Raw genomic sequence first — 17,310 nt, forward strand, 5'->3', positions numbered from 1 at the left:
TTTTCTCCTAAACTTTTTAAAAAATTTTATTTATTATGTATACAGTGTTCTGTCTGTATGTATGCCTGTAAGCCAGAAGAGGGTGCCAGATCTCACTGCAGATGGTTGTGAGCCACCATGTCGTTGCTGGGAATTGAACTTAGGACCTTTAGACAAGCAGGTGGTGCTCTTAACCACTGAGCCATCTCTCCAGCCCATACTTTTAAAAATATTTTTTTTAAGGAACCAGAGGATGCCTCAGCATTTAAAAGCACTGGCTGCTCTTCCAGAGAACTCAGTTTTTAGTTCCCAGCACCTATATAATGGCGCACAACCATCTACAACTCAATTTACAGGGGATCCTATGTCCTTTTCTGATCTCTTTGGGCAGTAGGCATGCACATGGCACACACACACATATATAGATGCAGGCAAAATCATGAATTATATTAAGTCTCAAATTATGTAATTTTTAAAAGTAACTTGATCAAGGTCATATAAAACTCAGTTGGGCCAGATGGTGCACACCTGTGATCTCAGCGCTTGGGAAGTAGAATCGGGAGGGTTCATCCAGGAATTCAAGGCCAGCCCTGACTACAGTGATTTGAGGTGGGCCTGGAATACATGCAATCATACCTCAACAAGCAAGGGAACAAGCAAACACCAAACCAACCAAGCCAAACCCCTCCGTGCCCTCTGGCTTCAGAGTGGTTCTTGCTTGTGTTTTTTTCTTGGAAGGCCGTTTTACTTTTTCATGATGTGTGGACATCTGGAGTTCTGATTTACTTGGCAGCAATCACTTCTCATGCCTCCGAACCTTCTGCCTGGGCATCTGTAGGGCTGAATTCTCCTGGAAATTTTTCTGGACAGGTGTGAAGCTGTAAAGAGTCCGGGGAACTGGGACTGTGAGAGTTAACTCTACCTAGCAATCACAAAAATATGTCTGTCTGTCTATCTATCTATTGTCCATCACTGTCAATCAATCTGTCATCTATCTACTATCCATCTATCATTTATCTATTTATTATCCATTCATCTATCATTTATCATACATTCATCATCTATCAATCTATCTACTATCTATCTACTATCTATCTATCTATCTATCTATCTATCTATCTATCTATCTATCATCTATCTATCTATCTATCTATCTATCTATCTATCATCTATTTATCTATCTATCTTCTACCTACTATCTATCTCTCTATCATCTGTCTTGTGTGTGTGTAAAATTAGCTCCTCAAAACTAACTAATTTTAGAAACAACCAGATTGCACTGAATATTTATAGACACAAAGATAACTAGTGGGCTGGAGAGGGTCCTCTATCTGCCTTTGCTAAAGAGCAACACAGATTGAGAAGTGCCGAGTGTGTGGGTGGTCGAAAGAAGTTTCGGTTTATAGTGGAAGCTGGTGTGTTTGTCTTCTCACTTGCTCTCCGGTTTGGGCCCCTGTGGCTCTCAGGCGCGTTGTCTCCTGCGAAGTGAGCCTTGGCTCGCTACGTCTGTTTGTCTCTGCCCTCCACGCCCGGGATTAGTGTGAAGTGAGTTCCCAAGAGCGGTCACTGGAAGGAACCTTGTCCCAGCCCTAGTATTCACTACACCCTAACTCTGACTCGTGGAAACGCCTGCAGCTGACAGCCGGTTCACCTGGGACAGTCACCTGCTGTCCCCTTCCTTTCTGCTTCCAAACCCACGGGAGAGCCCCGAGGGCCTCGCTGCCCTGTTTCTAGGCTCCCCCAATGAGGCTAATTTTCAGGTGACTGTGTGCGTGCTTGGCCCAGGCTCCTGTGCGCCGACACACGGAGAGGGAGCGTGCCGGTGTCAGGGACCGGGCGGGTCCATATCCGGGTGGACAGGGTGGGTAGGGCTGTCCCTCCCTCCAGGTCCCGAGGTGGGTTGGGGTTGGAGGGAAGGACCTGCGGAAATTCTCCGTCACCCCTTGGGATCCGAGTGGGGGCAATAGAAAGAAGGCTAGGGTGCAGGGCGCCGATCTAGGGCGTGCCCACCCTGTCTGCCCGGCCAGCCCCAGGAGCATCCTCAGTCCAGGCCCCGAGCGATCGCGAAGGACGAGGAGCTGGTGGAGGAGGGACCTGGAGCCCCGAACTTGCCGGGGAAGTGGCGAGAGGGCGGGGCCGGGCCCTGGTCTAGGCGGGAGGAGGGGCGGCCGCAGCTGCATCCAGCTCGGCTGGCTTCCTTCCCAGCCTCTTTCCCTCCTCCTCCTCTTCCTCCCGTATGAGTCAGGCATTTCCCGGGGAATCGGAGCAGCCACGCGCGGCCCGGGAGCCCGGAGCTGCAGCAGCGGCGTCTGCAGCTGAGGCGGCGGCGGTGGGGCTGCCACCGCGGCGGCCACCCGCGCCCCGGGCGCACAGCGACCATGGAGAGAACGACCCAGAGCGCAGACAGCGGCGGCGGCAGCAACAGCAGCAGCCGTAGCAGCAGCCGCGCCACCTCGGCCGGCTCCTCGCCGTCCTGCTCCCTGTCTGGCCGAGGGGTGGCCGGCCGATCAACGGCCGCGGGACTGGGCGGCGGGGGCAGCCGCAGCAGTCCCGGCTCGGTGGCCGCTAGCCCGTCCGGAGGAGGCGGCCGCAGGAGGGAGCCGGCGCTCGAGGGCGTGCTCAGCAAATACACCAACCTCCTCCAGGGTTGGCAAAACAGGTAACAAGCCCGTCACCCGCGCCCCCGCGAGGTCCCGGCTTCCCGGGTGTGGACGGACGGTGGCGCCACCCGCGGCCGGGGACTGCCTGGGCACCTCGCCCTTTCTATACCCTGGCGGGCATCGCAGCCGCGGGAGGGAGGCAGGAGCCCTGGTTTTCCTCCGGGTGCTGGAAGCTTGAGAAATCTGGAGTGGTCACTGGATCGTCCCGGGTGGTTCCGGTGTCCTACCTGCCAGAGGTTTCTTACACTCTAGAAGAAGGGCTGAGAGAGACCGACAGAGAGGCAGTGCTAGGTGACCGGTGCAAAAAGCATTCATCATGATTGGTCTACACACTTCTCCCCACCCCGTAGTTCATGTTAAAGTGTGATGTTTAAAATACAGACAACAGCACCGCCACCAACAAAGAGCCTGTCACTTGTCATCTTTGGAGCACCCCTCTTTCCCTCTCCTCCCCTCACCCCCACCGTGCATACCCCTTCGCGGGTGGCTCGAACGTGCAGTCTGTTATCCTTATTTCCCGTTCAGGTGCACGTGAAGTTTCCTCGCCTCCCTCTCAAAGTTGGCAAGCCTTGAATTGGGCGTGGTGGCAGACGCGTGTAGTGCCAGCGCTTCAGAGACGGAGGCCAGTGGACTTGAGTTTGAGGCTAGCCTGGGCTACAGAGTGAATTTCAGGCTAGTTTGAGCCAGGTCAGGAGACCTTGCCTCAAGAAAGAAGTTGGCAAGTCTAAGGATATCAGAGAATGGGATTCGCAGCATACTTGGGGTGATGACCGTGTGTATGGAAGGACTTTAAGGATTAGACTGACAACCCCCCCTCATTGTATGGAAGGACTTAGGGATCAGACTAAGGCCCCCCTCCCCGGTATGTGTGTGTGTGTGTGTGTGTGTGTGTGTTTGTTCGGAGAAATAAGGCAAAGATGAACCGCCCATGCAAAGACACTATTGGGGAGATCCTTGGGCGGGCCTTCAGTAGTCCCTATGTCTTCATAGATTTGGGACCCTTAATGGTTTGTGCTTGTGAGGTTTGAACCCCCGCACTGGAGTTTGGTTTATCTCTGCTGGTGGCTAGCTAGCTCTTTCCACAGTCTGTTTGGAAATGTTCTTCTGATGGCTTCCAGACGAAACAGGGACTGTTACACACGTAACTCTGCTTGTAGGAAGAGAACCTTGGATGTAATGGAAAATGAGCAGTTCTAGATAAAGAAGTCTGCACGTTGCCTAGGGTTTCCTTGGAGATCTGTTACTATGTTAGTGGAGTTGCTTTTAACTTTTGAATCCTTTTTTTTTTAACCCCTCAAAATAGCTTTGGCGGCTTCTTTTACCCCCCGCCCCCCTTAAAAGCTGAAAACAGAGAGGTAGTGTTCGCGGGAGCGGGGGAGAGCAGATAGGAGACGGCTAAACGAGATTTCAGTTTTTGAAAGTTGTCTCTCCAAATGGCAATTCAAGGTGCCTTGTCATAGACAGTTTGAAAGCAAGATGGGCAATCACTTATAATGCTGCTTCTTCAAGAGCTTATGGGGTCAGTCGAGCATCTGCCCTAGATAACAGGCATTTTCTTTGCCTGGCCATAGTATTTTACCTGTAACATGTATTAAAGGATTTCACTCTTTGTAGTGGATTTAGGAGGGATTTGGAATTGTGTCCTTTTGCCATTTTTAAACCCACCGTGGTGTTTCTACTGGAGTCAGAGCTTGAGAAAACACAAAGTAAATACTAGCAATCACAAACTTAACCTAGGTAAACGTGCACACTACCAAGCATGCTCAAGGGAGGCCTAGACCTATTGCCTTTCAGTCATCCGCCAATGAATGCTCTTCCTCGCCTCTCCAAAGCATTTTCTCTAATGGGCGATGCCGTGTCCTGGCTTCTCTCCTATGAGGGGATCTCTTTGCACTATGGCCCAAGGTCCATTGAATGGTCAGGAGGTGATTTATACTGACCCTGTGAGAACACGCGGCTCCTTTCCCTGGGGGTCTTGTATCCATGAAGAGGAAGAGAGAAGGGGGCCGGGACAGACGCTGAAAGCCACGGAGACCTTGTTCAGTTGTTTTCTCCCATCACAGCCATTTATTGAGCGTCTGTTATGTGCCGGGCCCTGCTGTAGCCACGGGGGCTTCTTATGAAGTGGCCAGGACACGGACCCGAGGAGAGGCAGGTGCCCACCTAGATTAGATTCCCTTTTCTTTCTTTTTTTAATATTTATTTATTTATTATGTATACAATATTCTGTCTGTGTGTATGCCTGCAGACCAGACCCCATTACAGATGGTTGTGAGCCACTATGTGGTTGCTGGGAATTGAACTCAGGACCTTTGGAAGAGCAGGCAATGCTCTGAACCTCTGAGCCATCTCTCCAGCCCCCTCTTTCTCTCTTTCTTTTTGAAAGCAGAATTAGGGTTTATTAAAAGACATTTTCAATGTTACTGATTTATTTGTGTGCGTATGTGTGCTTGTGTGTGTAGTGCACATGTATAGGTTAGTGGACAACATGTGTATGTGCTCATGCGTGAAGAGTAGTGCACATGTTAGAAGACCACTTGCAGGTTACCTCCTCCTACCATGTGGGTTTCAGAGATCGAGTAAAAGTTGTCAGGCTTGACACAGGTGCCTTCACCCTCTGAGCCATTGTGCCCGTTCAAAAGATTGCTTTTTCCTAGACAGTGTTTCTTCTTGTAGCCCTGGCTGTCCTAGAACTCGCTCTGTAGACCAGGCTGGCCTGAAACTCACAGAGATTCGCCTGCCTCTGCCTCCCAAGTGCTGGGATTAAAGGGGTGCGCCACCACCACCCTGTTGAAAAGATATTTAGATCCAGGCTTTAGGCCTGGGTGTAAAAAGAAAGAGGCACTTGGGAAGAAAACGATAGCAGGAATGGGCATGGGAGTCTCCAAGAGACTGCCTCTTTTTGGTTGTTATTGTTTTTGAGATAGCCCATGTAGCCCAGGCTGGCCTCAAATTCAGTCAGAGTATTCCAGGCTGACAGTCTTGCTTCTCTGTCGAGCACCTGCTCTGTTTTAACTACTCCTTGCCCGGTCTGGATCTGTCTTCTCCTGCTTTTTTGTTTGTTTGCTTTTGTTGTTATTGTTTTGTTTTTGAGACAAAGTTTTATGTAGTCCAGGCTGGCCTCAAATTCAGTATGTATCTGATGATGATCTTGAACTTCTGACCCTCCTTGCCTCTGCCTCCCAAGTGCTGGGATCACAGACATTCAGGGCCACCCTTAGTTTTGGCTGGAGATGGTGCTGGAGATCAAACCCAGGGCTTCACGAATGCCAGGCAAACACACTACCACCTGGGCTGCATCCCCAACCCCCACTTTTAGCATTTGTTATAAGGGCATGCGTTTGAGAAAGCTTACACCAAAATGACTACCATGGTCTTCCTGGTTTTCCTTGTGAATGGGTCTCGTTTGCTTCTCTGTTAAATGTATATTTTCTGTGAATGAGTGAAACTGTCCAGAGCTGGCCATTTGATCCCTTTAGTGGCAGGTGCTAGGCCCTCCCCTGTGCCTGGCAACCTTGAGTGGAGAACTGTCAGCGGAATGTTCTTGGGCAACTGACTGGCCTGCCCTTGAGGCACCCAGGGAACCACTTTACCGTAGGTCTGAAAATATTCCATGAGCTTTAGGGATCGCCCCAGCCCAGCTGCTGCTTCAGGACGCCTTGGTGCGAGTGAGCTCTGGTCACCTGGAAGACTTCAATTAAAAAAAAAAAAAAAGCTAAAATGTAACTTTCCTCCCTCCCCCCTTTCTCCTTCCTCTGTTTCTTTCTTGTGTGTGTGTGTGGGTACATGTGTTCCACGGCATGTATGTGAATTTCTTGTGTGTGTGGGTACACGTGTTCCACGGCATGTCTGTGAAGACCAGGAGACCACTGTGGAAGTCAGCTTCTTCCTTCCCCCATGTGGGTCTTCTGGATCCACCTTAGGTTGTCAGGCTTGGGGCAAGACTCTTTCCCAGATGAGCAATCTCGCCAGCTTCAGACCTTACTTCAAGACAGTCCTCAGTGAGCTTTCCTTGGCTCGTGGCTGATTTCATCCACATCGGTGGAGAGAGCACTTCCTCTGCTGTGCCCCAGCAGAAAGTTTGTGATTGGTGCATTTTGAGGCCTGTGATTGGTGGAACTGGAAGCTGCGCTATGACCGCTGCACACTACAGAGCTTCACAGGAATCCCGCTCCCCCCCTCCCCCATGCTGCCACCTGAGTGTGGAGTGCCTGTCCCTACCCACTTGTGTATAAGATGAGCAAAGTGGGGGACACAAAGAGGAGATGAGGCAGAGAGGGCCTTGGTAGGGCTGAAGCAGCCATAGCGCTCTTCATGAGGCGTTTAGGAGAAGAGATGAGTGGAAGCGGAGGGGACAGGGTGACTAAGGACTGTGGACATGTAGAGGAGGCAGACTGTAGGCCTTGGCCACTGGAAAGAGTACCAGGGACCTGCCTGACCGTAAGAGCTGGGGATCCTGACCCCCGAGGCTTGAAAGCCGTCCATACTGGCCATTGCTCGGAGCTACCAGCATTAGCTGTGGGCTAATGAGCCATGGATCGCTGCCCGGTGAGTGTGGGGCTGCGGAGGGTGAAGAGCTGCAAGGCATCCGGAGTTCTAGGTCTCTGCTCATCAGAGTGTGGGGTCACGGCTCTACTTGACAGGGTCCAGCACTGAGTGTCTGTCTGTCCAGCCCTCAGGCTCTCTTGGGCTTGTTGAGGTCTCAGAACCATAGACACGGAGGAAGCTGATTTTCACTCATTTGTGGTCTCTGTCTGCACAGAACCCAAGAACCCAGCCCGGCCACCCAGTTGGGAATATTACCATTAAGTGTGTGAGGCACATGTGTGGTTTTGGATAGGTTGCCATCTGTGGGTCGTCTCTGCTGATCTGTGGTTGGTTGTATGGACATACAATATGTATAGATATACCAAATGGATATATAATTTGTGTTATAGGTTGATTAGAGAGAACATCCCAGTTTTTGACCCATTTGGGTGGTGTTGCTATGAATATTCTAATGCATAAACATGTATTTCTTCTTTTAAAAAAATTAAAATGGCTGGGCAGTGGTGGCGCATGCCTTTAATCCCAGCACTCAGGAGGCAGAGGCAGGTGGAATTCTGTGAGTTCGAGGCCAGTCTGTTCTGGAGAGCGAGTTCCAGGACAGACTCTAAAGCTACACAGAGAAACCCTGTCTTGAAAAACAAACAAACAGTAAATAAATAAATAAAAAAAATAAAATTGCATTTATCTATTCTCTCTCTCTCTCTCTCTCTCTCTCTCTCTCTCTCTCTCTCTCTCTCTCTCTGCATGAATGCCGTGGCTTCTTGTGAAGATCAAAGAACAACTTGCAGGACTTGGTTCTTTCATTATTTAAAGTTATCAGGCTTGGTGACAGATGCCCTATTCATTCCCCAATCCCACCCCTCAGGTCCTCTTTTGCTGTTGTGGGGGGTGGGTGGGGGAACAGGATCGCAAGCATCTCAGGCTGACCTCAAACTGGTTGTGTAGTAAGGATGACCTTCAACTGCTGGTCCTACGGCCTCAAACTTTCAAGTGCTGGGATTCTAGGCACTCACTGTCAATGCTTGATTTATTTGGTGCTGGGAACTGAACTCAGAGCTTCATGCATCCAGGCAAGCACCGCCCCTTAAAAGGAACTCCCCCACCTTGCTTCTCTCCGTTTCAGGTGGCTGCTGCATTATTTGGCTTTTCTCTGGACCCAGCCAGTGTTTGGCAATCTTTCTGCTGCTTTCTTCTCTGGTGCTCCAGACCTGCCACGCCTCCCCAGAACTCGTGTGACCACACTGAGCACCCACCCAGATCCTTAATGACACCTGCCATGGGCCAGCATCCCCACCATAGAAGGCACAACAGAGAGATGCCAGGATTAGGATGTGGGCATCTTGTGGGTAGAGACACTATTTGGCCTCTCTCAGGGCTACAGTTTCTAAACTGGCTTAAAAAAAATTATGTTTGTGTGCCTTGTGTCTGTGCGTGTGTGCTGTGCCGTGTGTGTAGGTCAGAGGACAACCCCCCGCCCCCCGCGTGGACCTATGCTTTCCATTAGTTTGAGATCGGATCTCTTGTTTGCTGCTGTGTATTCCAGGCTAGCCGGCAGGCAAATTTCCAGAATTCTGTCTGGCCTCCCATCATCTTGTAAGAGTGCTGGGACTTCAGATGTGTGGGTGTCCGCAGGCTTTTGTGTGGAATCTAGAGATCCAAGCTCAGATCCTCATGGTTGCGTGTTAAACCCTTTCTACGCTGAGCCCTCTCCTCAGCCCCAGTTGTGAGGACAAAGGGGACTTTGGTGATGTGAGGTGCACTGCGGGTGGCTGTCTGTGGCCCTGCTGCTGGTTCCTCTCAGTCTTGTTTGTGGACAGCTGTCTGCAGATTCCGGGAAGGGACAGTGACTTAGCCCTCTGTGCCCTGAGCGAAGGGTGGAAGAGAGTGTGCTGGAAGCTCTGAGGCTGTCTGCAGTCCTTTCTGGCTCCTGATGATGCGATTTGGGGATGAGCCAAGACAGAATCAAGGAGAGAACAGTCCAGAATTTGATTTTTGACAACCCAGACTGGGTTGAATACAGTCACAGCTCCAAAAGAAAGTGCTTTATTTGTGTCTCCTACCATGATATCAATAACAGCGATAAAATTAGGAACATTATATGTGGCTTTCTGTTGTAACTCCATTATTTGAAGGTCAGATAAGTCCTTTGGGCCACGAGTAACTTTCTCGTTTGGTCTTGCAGTTTTAAGGAGACTATTTATGTTGTGTGGTTTGGTCCTTTTCTATAAATATATTGATGAAAATATAAAAGGGTGTGGGCTTGGGATATAACTCATTTGGCAGAGCATTTGCCTTGGATACTCTGAGTTTACCCTCAGCACTGCGCATGTGGGGGCATGGTGGTATCTGGTGGTGTTCGTCTGTAATCCCAGTCCTTTGGAGGTGGAGGCAGGAGGATCAGAATTTAAGGTTGTCCTCAGTTAGTTTGAGACCAGCCTAGACTACATGAGACCCACTCTCGAAATGTAAAGGGAAAGGAAGGGAGAAGGAGGGGCTGGGGAGATGATTCACGGAGTAGAGGGCATGTGCAAATGACCTGAGTTCTAATTCCCACCTCCCATGTAAAGCCCAGCATGGTGGCGTGTCCCTGCCACCCACTCCAGGTAAGAGGATCCAATCCAGCTGGGATGGTAAGACCTTCAGGTGGACTGAGACCCTGTCTTAAAACATAGAGGTGGAGGGGCCCGTGAGGAGATGGTTTACTTTGATGAAGGCCCTTGTTGCACGAGGGTGGTGATATTGTTGAGTCCACAGAAAGGTGGGAGGAGGGAACTGACTCCTGAAAGCTGTCCTCTGACCTGCACACATGGGCATCCCCAATAGTAATGATAACAATAATAACGTATTAAAATATGGAGAATGATGGATGAACACACTGGAACCTGACTTCCGGATCTTGCACAGGCAAGAACACTTATACACATTCACACACATGCATCCACTGTATATGCACAAAGTTGAAAGTCTTAGGGTTTTCCTGCTGTGAAGAGACACCGTGACCATGGCAACTCTTATACAGGAAAACACTTAATTGGGGTGGCTCAATTTCAGAGGGTTAGTCCATTATCTTCGTGGTGGGGAACGGCAGAGTGCAAGAGGACATGGTACTGGAGGAGCTGAGAGACCTAATCTTGATCTGTTGGCAACAGGAAGTGGTCTGAGTGTCACACTGAGCAAAGCTTGAGCATAGGAGACCTCAAAGCCCGCCCCCACTGTGACATGCTTCCTCCAATAAGCCACACCTTCTAATAATGCCCCTCCCTATGAACTTATGGTGGCCAGTTACATTCAAACTACCACAACAACCTATGTTAGTCTTGACTTTTCATTATGGGATGTTCTGAGCTTCAAGGCTGTAGGGAATCTTTTGGAAAATGTGGGTAGGACTGGGGACCCTGCCAGCCTCGCTTGGGGAGGCAGAGTGGATGATGGGACATAGATGACTTCCAACTTGTCTCTGTTGTCATCAGTCTGTCAAGGTGTTGAAACTCCCCTGGAGGCAATCTGGGGAGAATCAAGGAAACCTTAAAGATGCAGTGTGAGCTGGTGACATATCCTTCAGAGTGCCTCCTCTTTGCAGGTAGTCTGATTTGACAGGATGTTAACACCCCAAATATTTATTGAGCACCTTTTGTGTGTGTGCCAAATGCCAGGAGGTACAGTCTAGGCCTTGTTGGAGGGAGCTGCCAGTCCTCAGTAAGAGAGGGCATTTGTCTGTAAGGATCCTGAGAAGAAAGAATATAGGCAGTATGGCCTCCAGAGCAACTGTGCCACCTCTATCACCGTAAGCAAGTGGTGGGACTGTGTTCTAATAAAACTTTATTTAACAAACAGGCAGTGGGTTGCACATAGCCTGCAGGGTGTGGCTTAACCATCGTGGCTCTCATGTGACCCATGGACCCCTTATCCCTTATGCAAGTTATCGCTGCAGCTGATGTGGTGGCTCTGAGTTGCTCACTGGACCTTTAGCTTTCCCGTGATTTTGTCTCTCTTCTTTATTTCTTGAAAATTTGTCTTATTACTATGTGTGGGTATGCTTGTGCCATAGTGCATGTACAGATGTCAGAGGATAACTTTATGGGCTGGGTTTTCTTCTTCCAATTTTATTGCAGGTTCAAGGACTTGTCCTCAGAGAACCAGGCTTTCAAGTCCTTTGCCTGCTCAGCCAACTTGCTGTCTTCTCTTTCTCTCTTTCTGCCCAGGATGGCCTCAAACTTGCTACATACCTGAGGGTGACTTTGAGTTTTTTCCCTTCACCTCCCAAGTGCTGGGAATCCTGGCAGTTATTAGTAAAAGTAATTCTTTTTTTCCCCCCATTTTTTGAGATGATATCTCACCCTGTAGCTCAGGCCTGGAATTCACTGTGCATATCAGGATGGTCTCAGTTTTGCTGTGGTCCTCCTGCCTTAGCCTTTCCCGAGTACAGGTGTGCGTGCCTGGCTTCCGTCTGGACCAGTACCACGGGGATAGTATGTGTTATGGGGGCATTGGGATCTTCCCCGCTGCTCCCACCTGACTTCAGTGACTTCAGCACGGGAGGGTTTCTTTGGGCTTGCGGTTCAAGGGATGCAGTCCACCCTGCCACGATGGGTATGCTGGCAGTATTGAGAGGACGCGGGCCACACTGCACCTGTGGTCAGGAAGCCAAGAGTGAACAGGAAGTGAGCTGGGCTATCGGACCTCAAGTCCCACCTCCCAGTGACATACTTCCTCCATTGAGGCTCTTCCTCCTAAAGGTTCCACAACCTTCCCAAACAGTGCCACCCGCTGGGGAGAAGTATGCAAACACCCAAGCCTGGGGGCTGTGATGGTTGACGTTGGTAGTTTGGCAGGCTCTGGACTCACCTGGGAGGGCTCTCAGCGGGAAATTGTCTAGGTTAGGTGAGTGGGTGGGCGTGGCTGCGATGGCTTTTCTTCCTGGGGTTAACTGAGGTGGGAAGACCACCCTGACTATGGGCAGCACCATTTCATGGGCTAGGACCTGAAATGAATGATAAGCAGAGGGTGAGCCATGTGTCAGCATCCAGTGTCCTGGGCCTCCCTCCTTTGGATGCTGTGTGACCAGTCACCTTCGCTCCCATGGCCTGACTCCCCTGCTGTGAGGGTGTAATCTGGAACTGTGAGCTGACCCCTGTCCCCCTTCTCCTTTCAGTCGCTTTTGCCAGGGCAATGCATCACAGCAATGGGAGAGGTATCTGACACGGGCGCTTCGTGTTCAAAACTCAGCAGGCGCCATGGAAAAGCCGAGAGTAAGGGAGTCAGGGATGGGAACTGCGGCTGCGTGCTCCTGGCGCATGCTCCAGGCACTGCTGGGGAGGGCAGCTGCCTGGCCTAGGGGCTGGAGGGGCAGAAGACAGGTTAGGACCTTAGAGAGTCAGAGGAGCCCTTAAAGACAGGGCCCGGAGGAAGGTGCCCCTGCAAGGGAGCTTGATGAGGCCACTGGCTTGGAGGAACCAATGGAGACAGATTTTAGTAAGCCCAGAATGCAGGGTATGTGTGGACCGAGTCCACAGAGGAGACCTAGACACGTGTGAAAGGCTGTTGTTTCCTGGGGCACTCTTAAGTCTCCAGACTAAAGGTGCAAAATGCCTGTATTGGTACAAGGTAGACACGGGCCTTGGAACAATTTATAAATACACTGTCCAGTTTTGTCCTTCAAAGAAATGGAGGTGCGCGCAATGCAAATCAATCCGTCTCCCTCTTCTATAGCCACAGAACACATTTAAACATTATCACATATGTCTTTATTTACTTTGTGTGTATGCATGTGGACACACATGCCATCGTGCTCCTGAGGAGGTCAGACGACTCATGGATGTCGGTTCTCTCCTTCCACCCTGCAGATCCCGGGAATCAAACTCAGGTCTTGAGGCTTGGTGGCAAAGGCCTTTTTATCCTCTGAGCCTCCCTTTTGGCTCTCACCCTTGTATTTTGGGTATCAGCAGGGTGTTTACATGCTAATTTCCTGGATCCTTTGCTGTGCCCTCCTACTTTTTCCTTCCCTGTTAGAATGAAGCCATGAGGGATAGAACTAGCAAGCAGATAAATGGCAGGACTCCTAGCAGCCATGTTGAACCCCGAGGTAACCTGGATGAAGGCCAGAAGAGACTTGGCCTCCAAGGACTTTGTGTGTGAGAGCCTCATCACAGATTAACTTTAGAATTTCCCATGAGGAGGAGGGAGTGAGAGTCTTTTGTAAGCCCCTATTCATAGTCAGCTCCAACTCCCCAACCCCAAAGATGAAGGTAGAATCCTGTGTTACAGATAAAGAACCTGAGGAAGTGGTACATGCTGTTCTGTCAGTGATGTGAAGTCTGGAATTGTCTGATTCCAAAATGTGTCTTCTTTTCTTTCGTTTTCAAACATTTGTTAATTTTTATTTTCGGCATATGAATGTTTGCCTGCGTGTGCGTGCGTGCATGCGTGCGTGCATGTGGGCGTGCGGAGCCCAGAAGAGGGCGTCTGATACCCAGGAACTGGAGTTATAGACAGTTGTGGGCTGCCATGTGGGTTCTGTGAATTGTATCCATGTCCTCTGGAAGAAAAGCCAGTGCTTTTAACCTCTGAACCAGTTCCCTGACTCCCTGGAATATGTTTTCTTTCCTCGGCTCTTAGATCAAATCTTGGAGGTCTATCTCCTCATTTTTTTTTTGTATGACCTAGGGCTTTGCCTCAGGCTAGACCAGCTGTAGCTCATTCCTTTTAGGATAACCTCATTCTTTTCTCCCCAACCCCTGCCTGGGTCTGTATCTCTTTCCAGGTATGGCCTTCAGGAAGCAGCAAGCTGTGAGTTTTAATGTGGTATTTTGATTTTAGGGTCCTTTCTGTGAGTGGGTGGTTGGAAACTCTACAGTGTAGGTGCCCTAGGTTTGCAGCTTTCTTCTTAGGTGACCTTGCCAGCTCTTGCTCATGCTGAGCTGGTCCTCTGTGCCCTTCTGTGCCTGCCTGGTTCTTTTGGTCCTTTTTAGGTTGAGGGGGGCTGTTTGGCCTTCAAGAACTGATAAGTGGATTTAAAAAATTTTTTTTATGTGTATGAGTGTTTTGCTTGTATGTATGTATGTATGTATGTATGTATGTATGTATGTGTACCATGTGCATGTCTGGTGCCTACAGAGGTCAGGAGAAGGTGTGTGATCTGGAAGGATGGTTGTGAGCCCATAGGTGCTGGGAATGGAACCCAGGTCCTGTAAGAGCAGTCAGTGTTCTTAACTTAAAAAGTCTCTTTCCAGCCTGTCTTTTTGTTTGTTTGTTTGTTGTTTGTTTCTGTTTTGTTCCAAGACAGAGTCTCACTTTGTAGAGCAGGTCATAGTTTTGTCGCTCTGACACAAACTTTGACATTCCAGGGAGAGGAACTCTCCACTGAGGAACTGCCTCCATTAGATTGGCTTGTGATAATTTCGGAGAGATATTTTCTTGATTGCTGATTGATGTGGGAGGCCCCAGCACACAGTGGGCGGAGCCACCGCTGGACAGGTGATCTGGACTGTATAAGGAAGCAGACTGAGCAAGCCATGGGGAACAAGCCATTGAGCAGCCCTTCTCCATGGCCTTTGCTTCAGTTCCTGCCTCCAGGTTCCTGTCTGCCCTGCATTCCTGCCCTGGCATTCCTGATGATGGACTGCAACCTATAAGCCGAATAAACTCTTTCCTCCCCAAGTCGCTTTTATTCAGGGTTTTATCATAGCAACAACAAGCAAACTGGGACACCAGGCTTGCCTGGAACTCTTTGTAGGTAACCCGAATTATTCTAAATTCTTGAATTTTTGGCAATCTTCCTACCTCTGTTTGTTGTAAGGATTACAGGAGTGTGTGATTATATTTGGCTTATAGAGAGGTCTTTTGTTTTCCCTTTCTCGCTTTACTGTACAGGGGATTGAACCTAGGGCTTTGTGCATGCTAGGCAAACGCTTGACCAAGCCCTTTGCTGGATCTTGACTTGCCCCACGGCCTCTTATTTATTAAGCTTGGTATAGAATTTGGCTGAAATAAGGTCATGTATTCGTAGAATGAACTTCGTGTTGGGGATTCCTGTGTGTACAAATTGTCCTTGAAAATGGGCCATTGGGGCTGGGATGGGACCTGGTTGACCTAGCATGCTTCATACCTTGGCTTTGATCTCTTGCACAGAACAAACTGTCTGTGATGGGTACACACTTGTAATTCTAGCACTCTCAAGGTTGAGGCGGGGGATCAGAAATTCAAAATCATCCAGCTGGGTGTGGTGGCACACACCTTTAATCCCAGCACTGGGGAGGGAGGCAGAAACTGTTGTATCTTTGCAGTTTTTGAGTTTGAGGTTGCCCAGATCTTCATGGTGAGTTTCAGGTCAGTCAAGGATGCATAGTGAGATCCTGTCCAGAACAAAACAAAACAAATCAGAAACCAGCTAGGATCTGACTTAGTTGAGTGTTTGCCTAGCGAGCATGGGGACCTGGGTTCTGTTCTCAACTCTGCATACGCCAGGCCTGGTAGTCTACATCTGTAATCCCAACACTTGGTAGGTAGACTTAGGAGGGTCAGGGGTTCAAGACCAGCCTGGGCTACGAGAGACTTGTCTAAACAAAGCCAAAGGGGCCGAAAAGCACAAAGCCACGTTGTGGAGAGAATACTGTTGGGCCGTGGTAGCTCTTTATTCCATTGATGTGGTGCTCTGACACCTTGAAGGGGCTCTCAGTTCAGTCTCCAGCATGTGGGGGAGGAGTTGGTTACATAGCTGGCAGCGCTGGTCACGGGGCGCCCACTGTCGGAGGAAACAGCCAGGGTGCTCCCTCCTTGTGTACGCAGGATCTCCTGCCCCAGGTGTGCCGAGTTCAATAGTCCCTTCCCACATCAATTAACATAGTCTAGATAATCCCCAGGAGCCTGCTGCTTGCCACAGTTCACGTCCTGCGTGATTCTAGACTCTGCCAAGTGACGATTATCGCTAACTTTGTTTTCTTAGTCTTTTGTCCAGCTGTCTCTTGGTGGTAACTTCATCACCCTGACTAACGCAGGCCTTCCTCCTCCTCCTGAGGAGTTGGCAGCTGGTTCCTTGGGTCCAAAGGGCACTGTGGTAACAGTTACCTCAGGGGTGACATGTGACTTAGACAGTTCTGGTGAGTGTCACTCTGCAGGGTTGCCCTTGGAGTGAGCTGAACCCGAGCATGCTGTTAAAATCCAAAACTTTAGGGATTTTTGTTTCTAGGTAACGCTACTAGAGAAAACACCCCACACCTCCCCCTTTTTTTTTTGAGGTGGGGTTTCTCTAGGTAGCCCTGGCTGTCCTGGAACTCGCTCTGTAGACCAGGCTGGCTTCAAACTCACAGAGATCCAGTTGCCTCTACCTCCTGAGTGCTGGGATTAAAGGCAGGTGGCATCATGCCCTTTCCATGACTCTCTTAAAGCTGAATAAAATGTCTGTATTGCCGGCTGGCAGATGCACGGGGAACTTACCCAAATCCTGCAGGCCTGAGCCTCACTGGTTTTTGTCTTTTATGTCCAAAAGCCACATCCCAATTGATACACTTTGGTTAGGAAGAGCTGTTAGTGAAAAGTGAAGCTACAGAAGCCCCAAAGCAAGGCTAGTCCATTTGGAGACTTTCCTGGCTCCTGGAGCTATGAGCTGTGTTTGATGCAATAAGCCTTTGTTCCCATGTTTGGCAGGTGTTGGGGCTACATGCTGGGTTTTAAAGTCACATTGTGCCTCCAACATGGTGTAAATTGTGCTAAGGTCTAGGAATCTGTTAAATTCATTTATCTCTCTTGTTCAAGAACAGGACAGACCTTTTTTGTGGGCGGGGCAGAAAGGCAAGGTTCTGGAAGCCCTTTTGACTGAGCAAGAGAAGTAGAGGGGTCTGTGAGATCTGGTTTAAGTCTGACGTCGGTTTTTGTCTTTTTCTATTCTTTTGGAGACAGGGTATCATGTAGCCCAGGCTGGCTTCAAATTCTCTGTGTAGCTGAAGATGACTTTGAACTTCTTTCCACTTCTTTCCTAGGTAAAAACAGAGTCCCGAGCTAAGTTGGGTCAAGCGAGATAGCATCTCTTCATGTCACAGGGTTGCCTGATTTCTGTCGCCCGAGAGCTTCCTGCCTCTTCATTTCTTGTCTGTAGCATGATTGATATTTGTAGTCTTTTTGTTTAATT

General features: G+C 49.6%; 1 protein-coding gene across 2 annotated transcripts in view; it reads left to right on the top strand.

Annotated features, from left to right (window-relative positions):
* Window positions 1–2,054: 2,054 nt before the first annotated feature.
* Osbpl10 (oxysterol binding protein like 10) overlaps window positions 2,055–17,310 on the top strand; it is a 240,430-nt gene continuing 225,174 nt past the window's right edge. The window contains exon 1 of one of the 2 annotated variants that reach the window (XM_057768030.1): window positions 2,055–2,638. In XM_057768030.1, the coding sequence (XP_057624013.1) occupies window positions 2,358–2,638 (281 nt within the window). In that variant the 5' untranslated portion in view covers window positions 2,055–2,357. The remainder of the gene's footprint in view (window positions 2,639–17,310) is intronic. The other variant, XM_057768029.1, reaches the window with a different exon arrangement.

This window comes from Chionomys nivalis, chromosome 4, assembly GCF_950005125.1.
Source record: "Chionomys nivalis chromosome 4, mChiNiv1.1, whole genome shotgun sequence".
NCBI lineage: Eukaryota > Metazoa > Chordata > Mammalia > Rodentia > Cricetidae > Chionomys > Chionomys nivalis.